The 9,098-nt window shown below is 35.1% G+C and overlaps 1 protein-coding gene across 3 annotated transcripts in view; it reads left to right on the top strand.

Annotated features, from left to right (window-relative positions):
- The first annotated feature begins 5,982 nt into the window (after positions 1-5,982).
- LOC110029522 (SCAR-like protein 2) overlaps positions 5,983-9,098 on the top strand; it is a 48,761-nt gene continuing 45,645 nt past the window's right edge. For all 3 annotated transcript variants that reach the window (XM_020731848.1, XM_020731849.1, XM_020731847.1), the window contains exon 1: positions 5,983-6,393. In XM_020731848.1, coding sequence (XP_020587507.1) covers positions 6,233-6,393 — 161 coding nt within the window. In that variant the 5' untranslated portion in view covers positions 5,983-6,232. The remainder of the gene's footprint in view (positions 6,394-9,098) is intronic.

The following is a 9,098-nucleotide window of genomic DNA, read 5'->3' as shown; positions in this document are numbered from 1 at the left end:
AATTTAATCACAAACATCACACAAAACTACAACTTCAACTAAATTAAGACACCTCTATCGGATGATCGGGAATCCCCGGATGATGTAACTTACGGTTTCTAACGAGGCTTCTCCCGGTATAAAAGAAATATGGAACTCATTAAGTTGAGTTTAGTAAATTCATTTGGACTAAGTAAATTTAATAGAAAATAGTGGCACCGGAATGAGGGAACCATATGATCCTATCCGGTGTCACTCTATCAAATTTAATATGCCCTCATAAAATTTAAAGAACTTCAACCATAGGGCCACCTGATCTGATATTATAATTTGACACACTAGAAAACTAAAACTCGTCGCGGCGAGGAGCCTCGAGCTGGAGCCTGGAGCTAGCATGGTGGGCAGCACGACCATCTTCAACAGCAAAACCTGTCTTCCTCAACTAAGCCAATCTTCCTTTACTCTCCTTAGAATTAAACAACGATCCATAGAATTTTGAGGTTGTTGGCTTATGAAACATAAATCTCAATTTATCTTTAGGCCTTTGTATAGCTCTGCTATACAATATAAGCCCTAACTCGTCTTAGGATTTCAAGGTTGTCGTCTGTCGCGACCTAAATCCTCATATCTTCCAATCCTTATATCTTCCAACTATTTATGTGATTGTTTCACACGAATGTAAGCCCTAACTAATAAAATTGGCAGGATGAAACACCTAAATATTTCTTCTAAAAAATGAAGCCAAACATTAGGATAGCTTGTAAAGTCTCCGAGGTTTTCCTATGGATCTATGACATCCCCTAGTTCTTCCTCTTTTGGATTGTACAACAAAATGTTCCAAATTCAAACTAATCCTCTTGCAAACATCTACGTCCGATCTCATTGAAAATTCATACCCTTTGAAACTGTTTGAAGATAATATTTCCTGATTTTTATCAAGAGTCTTCTTAGGTGAATTTGGTCATTTAATATGTAATTAGGGCTTGCCCTTATTTTGCCCTTATTGGAAGCATGTCCGAACCCAAATTAATATAAACCCTATTTAATTCTTTATTTTAAATAGGGGAACTTGTCAGCAAATATTAAGGTTTCACAGATAAAATGGATGTCATATCTTCCTTAGTTTTTTTTATCAAGCCTCATCCTCAAGTCTTGTGTTTATCTTTCGGGATAGATAGAAGATTTGAGGTACAGTGCTATTTCATTTAAACTATGAAAAATATGGGGTCAGTTTGATTTCATATTTTTCTAAAACTAAACATATATAAAAAGTAAAATGTCCTTCCGAAGAGGGCGTCGGGATTTCGATTCTGGTGACCGACAGCTTCTTACGAGCAACTCTCCAACCAAAAATAGCACCGACAAGTATAGAGCATTTTTTATTTTAATATCAAAAGAGTCCCCACTTTTTATCATTCACAATTTTGATGGGAAGTATGTTACCATTGAGAGGTAATCCTAAATATAGCTCATGTAAGATGTTCATGCTACTATCTCTAACAGAGTAACAATCAAGTAAGACTTGTAATTCATTTAAAATTCTTCCATAAATCCAAGATTGTTTTATTGATAATTGCTTCTCCTAAGGTTTCTTATAGATACAAAATATTTTATAAATAGTTCCAATTTTTACATATAACCTCTAGAAGAACTTTTACTTTATAAGTGAGGATGTAGCCATGGCCTCAAAAGTGTAGGAATGATTTCATACAAACAAAAATTTTATATGATTTGAGATATATACAACAATCACCACTTCATAATCAAATTTTAATCAATTCTAAGGGGATTATATTCAACCTCTTCCACACAATCTAATATTATTGAGTAAATTCTAATAAATAGACTTGGATAGACCAAACATCTTTAGCGTACTTTCTATGATCTCATTTACACAAGCTAATTATGTGGATTAACACTCTGAGAGATAACCTTAAATAAGCCAAACATTTTTTATGAATTTTCTTTGACCACTTCCACTTGGACTAATGTCACCGAGAAATACTCTAAAAAATAGTCTCAAATAGATCCAATTTTTTATGAACTTTATTTAACCGCTTCTACATAGGCTAACTTCATTGAATAATAATTTGACAAATAGTTTTGAATATGTCAAATATCCTATGCATATTTCTTTAATATTTTTTTTTACACAGGTTATCATTATTGACCAACATTCTAACAAATAACCTCAAATGGGTCCACAATTCATCACTCCAACAAACAACCTCAGATATGTGAGACATTCATGGTAGATTTTGTTTAGCATCTTCAACACTAGCTAATGACATTGCTCATCGTACTAATAGATATCATTTATATATACTATAATTTTTTTTATTAATTCTCCTCTAATGAACAACCAATAGAAATCCTCAATAGTGACACCATCTTCATTAGAAAAAAACCTATAAGGACTAATCATAAACAAAGTCTCTACCTATAGCACTAAAAGGCATGTCTATGAAGAAGCCATGATGTAAAGTTAACTATGGACTAGATTTTCACTAGAAGGACTCAATGATGTCATATGCTTAATTGGTTCTTAATTTAAAAATATTATATTACTAAAAGTCTTAAAAGATATAAGTACATTAGATTGTCTTAGAATGTTGTAAGCCTAAGTATGTACATGTACATGAATAATCTTAAAAGGGTACAAGCCTTATAAGGTCAATATACAAAAATTAAAAAAATCTCAAATAACATAAATCTCATAAACTAAGAAGGTCCCTTTGCTCATACTAAGGAGCAATATATTTCCAACAAAACATTGGATTTACACATCTAAATAAAATATAAGAGCTTAGTATTATATAGGGGTGGGGGTGGGCAGAGGGACTGTTCTTCTGAACATTGATTACTTTTAGAAAAAGACTAAGAGTTTATGAAGCAAATCTACTTCCAATAATTTACAAGTATTGTTATAGGTAAAATATTTGATATGTATAAACACTTTAACTTCAACAGTGACTGTTATATAAGATTTTCTATAACTTTCAAATTATCAAAACTTTTGCCTTACCTTTGGAGTGGAAATATTTTTTCCATTGAAATCTACCTTAAATGATGTTCAATAGTGTTGTTTGATATTATTAATGTGACTTAAAATCATTATGATCCAAATTCATCCAAATGAAGAGAGTCAACCTCCTTTATGTGATAGATCAAAGCCTAACCATCAAGATTATAGGTCTTAGTGACAAAAACTCTATCGATGATAGACAACTCTATGCCTTGAGGAGGGACACAATCAATCCCAGAAGGAAGAACTAAATTTTGCCTAAGCAGAAAAATATTTTCTCTTACAAAAAAAAATGGATCCTTTAAAGAGAAAGATTTGCATCATTTATACAAAACAGTGAAAAATGCTCTTAAGAAAAATATTATTCAATAATGTAAGTAAATTTGGTGCTCTTGAACCATATAATTATAATCAAGCAATAATATTTTGAAGATAATAATCACACAAGAACAAACTTGCTGGTAAAAATCAAGAAAAAATAGTCAATAAATAGTAATATGACAGTTACAACTGAAAGGTAATAATCACACGACAATGATTTTAAGATGAGAATCAAACAATAATAGCTTGAAGATTATAATTCTTCATGTCACTTAAGCTTTAAAGCTTGAAAAGAGATTAAAAGAGTGAATTTTTCTCTTCCTCAAGCTGGTATTTGTACTTGAAGATAATGAGAGGAGCTATAATGTTTTTTTCAATATTTTCAAAAAATTTGCGATATTTTTTTTAACTTTTACAATTAAAAGAATTTTGAATTTAAACATTTCCTCTTCAAATTCTTATACATAACCTTTCATCTTCAAATTCTTAGTTAAATGCATAACCTTTTCTTTTTCAAATTCTTATAAATAAATATATGTGATATTTCCTCTTCATATTCTTCATATCGGGCATGACTAGTATAATAATTGCTTGAGCCAAGTGTGATTGTACAAGTACATTCATGTATAAATGCGATTATGGCCACTCACAAAGCTTGATTGCGTTCGTTTGCATAATGCTTGATTGTGCTTGCACAGATCATCTATATGTGTGTGTGTGAGCACACTATTTCCTAGGACTTTGGTTGCCTGGACTAGCTTAGGCCTCGATATGTCGATTCCACCATTTTTTGATATCTTAAACTCAATTTTGAGACCTAAAAAAATTTGATGAAGCATTTATAACAAAATTTAAGTGATTCAAAAAATTCAATAGTTCTTAAGTGATTCAAGAAGTTCAATAGTTCTCATTTTATGGTAGGTTTTCAAGGACGATTGAAATTATTACTATTAAGACTTGGTTCACGACCTCGAATGGAGATCCACGTTGATGTTCAAGAAACATTTGTACCTGATATTCTTTTTAAAATTATGAGTGTTCGTGACTTATGATCTTTCTAATATTAGAACTTTGTGCTTAAACTTTTTCAAAGACATTTGATATATGTTTAGACTAACAAACTTTTGATGTCCAAAAATAATGAGACAATTGATATTTCATTTAAAAATTTCACCTAATTAGACATGAATCTCGATATATATTGGGTAAAAAAAGCTTTTAAAGTTAAATTAAAAATCATTTCAACTTTGATTTTAACAGCATTATAACCAAATTGAATATCTCGATAATTCAAATCAAACAACACCAAAAGTGTTAAATCCAATTTCAAATAAGCCCAAAATAAAGCACTAAAGTTTTGAAGTATTAATTAAAATGTCAAACAATATCTGAATTGGATATAATTATAGTCAAACCGAGTAATTAGTCGAGAAGAATCACTAAGTTGATTGAGTGTTAGAAGTACGACTTATGATAGAATTAATCTTCATGGACCATCTGATTGAGTGTTTTAAAATCTTAGTTAAATTCACTAAAACGACACTAAAAAACTATAAATAAATCCCATTTTTCCTTGGAATATAATAATTTAATTTCAGAGCTGAGTTCATAATTTTAAAGAGAGCTAGCAATCGAAGACCACTAGTGTTCATTGCCGGCCATCACTATTGGTTACTATAGCTCAACCAAAATCCAACAATTGTTGCAACTTGACTTATTTTTAGACTATTGTTGCCTGATGTTGTAATATGAGCATATTTGATATTTATAAAACCTTGTTGTAACAATAGAAGAAAAAGAAGAGAGTGCTCATATTTCTATACCCCATCTTCTCTAAGATAGAGAGAGGAGTGTAACTCGATAACTTCAAATATATAGTGAATTAGACCCCATGAAATTTCACTCTTTACATAAAAAAACTTGATGTCTCCTATCAATTACATTATCATCCAATACTGGACATTAATATCTTATTCTACCACCATGAGTATGCAACAATTTATTAGAAGCTATGAGTGTAACTGAACCAAGCCGATTCACGAGTTAGCTTGGACTTAGCTTAATTAGTGGCTTACGAGTTGAGCTCCCTGAGCTAATTTCTTACTATACTATCGTGAATTTTCTAGTATGCAACAAATTATTAGAAGCTATGAGTGTAATTGAACACAACCAACTCTTGAGTTAGCTGGGGTTTAGCTTAATAAGTGGCTCAAGTGCATAGCTCCATGTGCTGATTTCTCACACTACCACCATGAATTCTTAGGCATGCAATATTTATTAGAAGTTAGGAGTGTAATTGAACCAAACAGATTCACGAGTCAGCTCAGACAATGCTTCATAAGTGGCTCACCAGGTGAGCTCCATGAGCTATCAAGTTCAATTTTGCTTCAACTTAGACTCATTTGCCCATAAGCCAGCTCATTTAAAAGAATGATAATATAAAATACACAAAAAGTATATAAAATTTTTAAGAGGTTTTTTTATGAATTAATATAAGTACAATTATATTTTATATTTTATATTAAATAAATTTAAATTATTTATCTATGAAGTGCTAAATCAAATTATCATATTAGCATAAAGTTAATTTGAATTAATATCTGAACTTCATAAAATTAAATTGGAGCTAAATCTCCACGATTAGCGAAGCTCAGCTCAATTTGAGAATGACTATGGCTTGACTAGCGTACAGCCCTATCGGAAGGTGATGGGGCAACTCCTAAAATGTAAAATGGTGGTGGTGCAAGTCTGCGCCAGTGGAAGTGTGCTGATTAGCTGGATCAAGTTGGAGAGAAAAGCACACCACAGTATATTGTTACGGTCTTAGCTGGCTGAGCACTGTCGCCATTCGCCGTCCGCCGCCTCCACACTTTTCTTCCCTTAGCAGCGAGAGAAGAGCTGAGGAGAATGCCGCTAGTTCGATTTGAGTTAAAGAATGAGTACGGCTTGGGGGACCCCAGGCTTTACCAGGGAGCTCCAAAGGAGGAGGAGGATCCCATGAACATTTTGGGTGGAGTCACCGTCTCCGGCCTCGTCGGGATCTTGCGGCAACTGGGCGATCTCGCAGAGTCAGTGATACTCTATTTGTGCATATTATGTCACTTTATCTTTCAATTTGAACCGTTTTACTTGCCCTAGGTCAGTATTTTTTGCAATGGAAGTGACGATATTGCCCTGGATTGTTTTAGGCGCAGAGCATTAAGAATTTGGTTTTTTGACTTATTGAATTTTAACTTGTATAAATTTTAATGGGATTGTTGAATTTCTGGGGCCGAAAGTGAGATTCTCTGTTGAACTAAATTTATTATCTGTGGTGCTGCTTTCTGCTTGCTAGGAAGCTTTTATTCTGTTTTACGGAAGTTGGTAGCAAAGTTTTGTTGGGTTGTGATGTTAATTAGGGCTTTATGTCGCTTCAAAAATTGACTCACTCTATCTTTCATTTGATTATTGACGTGAATCAAGTATTCAACCTAAATACGGAGAATTTTTGAAACACGCCTGGTAATCTATATCGCGTTTAGGTACTAATTTTTAGGGACTGTAACGTTGCCTTACCGGCGAAATAGATGATATATCTATCGAGATAATTTACATAATTTCAACATTTTTCAGTTTTTTGTTGTTTATAATATGTAAATATATATGGACGGTTTAATCAGCAAAGTTCTTAATTTGCTTGAGATTGGCATGAGAGTTGTTTAATCCGGATCTGTTTTATGAATTACACTTAAGGAATAGAGGCTAAAATAGGCGAGAGAAAGGAAGGAGACGATAAGAATCTGATTCGTTTGAAATTGACTGATAGACCCTTTATTATAAAAATGTCCCCTTGCTTATATGCAAGAGGACATTAATTGAACAATTACGTAGTTGCCGTCGCTTTTATGGGGGTATTATAAGATATTTTAGTCATGTAGAAAATAAATAAGCCTATGGTACGAATACCCTATCGCTCGGTCGGCTGAGATTTATAATCCTTCAGTTGACAAGGTTAGTTCGGCCGATTCTGCTGAGCTAAAGCGGCCGTTCGACTCTGGTGATCCTTCGGTCATTCGGATTTTGCTCGGTTGGTTGATTCATTCTGACTATCAACTGTTGAGCATTCGATGATAAACTCAGGCTGCTGGGGTAGAATTAGGCTGTCGGACAGAGGGAGAATCATCGTAATCTGATAGGTAATCTCTCCCTTTGACAAGAGATCCATCTAGAGAGTTTAATTATTATGCATAGATGATAAATTTTTCCCTCTTGAAGAGTCTTGGTGATTCCTATGAGATGTTTGTTGATGCATAAACGAGAGCTGGACGGGTTCCTTCTCTCTATTCAATAAGTCTCAATTTTTGACTTGGATGACCTTCGCTCGGTCATCCCCGAGTCCTGTTCTGAGGGAGCTGTAGCTGGTCAACTGAATTCTTTAGTCTTTTACTGACGTGATTCCTATTCTTTTGATGGGCCATCCTTGACTGTTTTTCTTGTCTTTTAGTTAATTGGATTTTCTCGAGATTCAAGTTGAAATATTTCTAAGATACATATTTAGTATCCCAATTCTGTTGCTTCTTGAAATTCATGTTGCGATAAGCGCTAAAAAATTATTCATTTATATTAGTAATCAGTACTTTAGTATTTGAACTTTTTGAATTTTCTTGTCTATGGCCCTTATAGATAGGGCACGATTGGTGCTTTCGTTATCCTCATTGTTTGAGAGCGCGTTGTTTATTCAGTTAGTTTCAGGAAGATCTCTATGGGAAGCAACAAGAAGACCCTAGAAGACTGTATTATCGGGGAAATTTTGGTGAAAGCCTTTGGCGACTCTGCGTCGGAAGCCCACCAAAGGAGTTAGAGTGGAAGAAGCGAATGGAGGGAGGCAACTGCACAGAGAGTTAGAAGACCAGAACAAAGAAGTCAGGTGAAGGGAGCAGACTTGAAGGCGTGAAGGAACCCAGGATAACAAAGAGGCCGACGGAAGGAGGTCGGCCCGAAGGTGTGAGGCGAGTTAAGCAACTCACTTAGAAGAAGAAGTGGTTGGAATATTCTAGGGACGAGGTTGCGTCGTTCGACTCGTGGTCCCTTTTTTGGCGTAAGGAAGGCGATAACCTGTTGATGCGCCGACCCCTGCACTTGCTGCGGCTAGCACTCACCTGGATGTCCAGCTGGCCAGGGAACATTTAGAGTCTCGCTTCCTTTTGATTAGATGTCTACGGTTTAAAAAACAGCCCTTGAGAGTAAATTGGCGGGCGCTCCACAAAATGAAGAACCTGTGTTTCTGGAACCAAACCTTGGTCAAGCGGCCGTAGAAACCCCACCAATGCCTGATGAGAGTTGTCCCGTGTTTCGGTGGCCCGAGTTTTATCAAGCCCCAAGTATATGTTGATGATCTGTTGTGATTTTTACCTTATCTTTTTGTTTGTTTATTGATGCAGACAATGCAATCCTGAGCATTGACTAGCCTCTACTAGATGCTGCCCGAGTTCTTGCTTCTGGTGCAGCTGAGGGGATCTCGACTCAAATATCGAGTCGAGAAGAGGCGGTCGATATTTCGGTTGACCCTCTAAAGAGCCTTGAAAGGGAAACCGACGACTTGTAGCCGACTGCGGAGATGGAGATGCTCCGGGAGAAGCTGGCGGCCCTGAGCCTGGAGTACTAGTTAGAGCTAGTGGCTCTTCGAGTTGAGCTAGTTGATGGCCGGTCACTTGTTCGGTCCCGCTGGTCCAAGCTCAATCCGACACTGCAGATAGGTTTAGGTTTTGACGGGCTTGTGATGTATGAGAAGTTG

Source organism: Phalaenopsis equestris, unplaced genomic scaffold (assembly GCF_001263595.1).
Source record: "Phalaenopsis equestris unplaced genomic scaffold, ASM126359v1 Scaffold000588, whole genome shotgun sequence".
NCBI lineage: Eukaryota > Viridiplantae > Streptophyta > Magnoliopsida > Asparagales > Orchidaceae > Phalaenopsis > Phalaenopsis equestris.
This window is presented reverse-complemented; position numbering and strand designations above follow the sequence as displayed.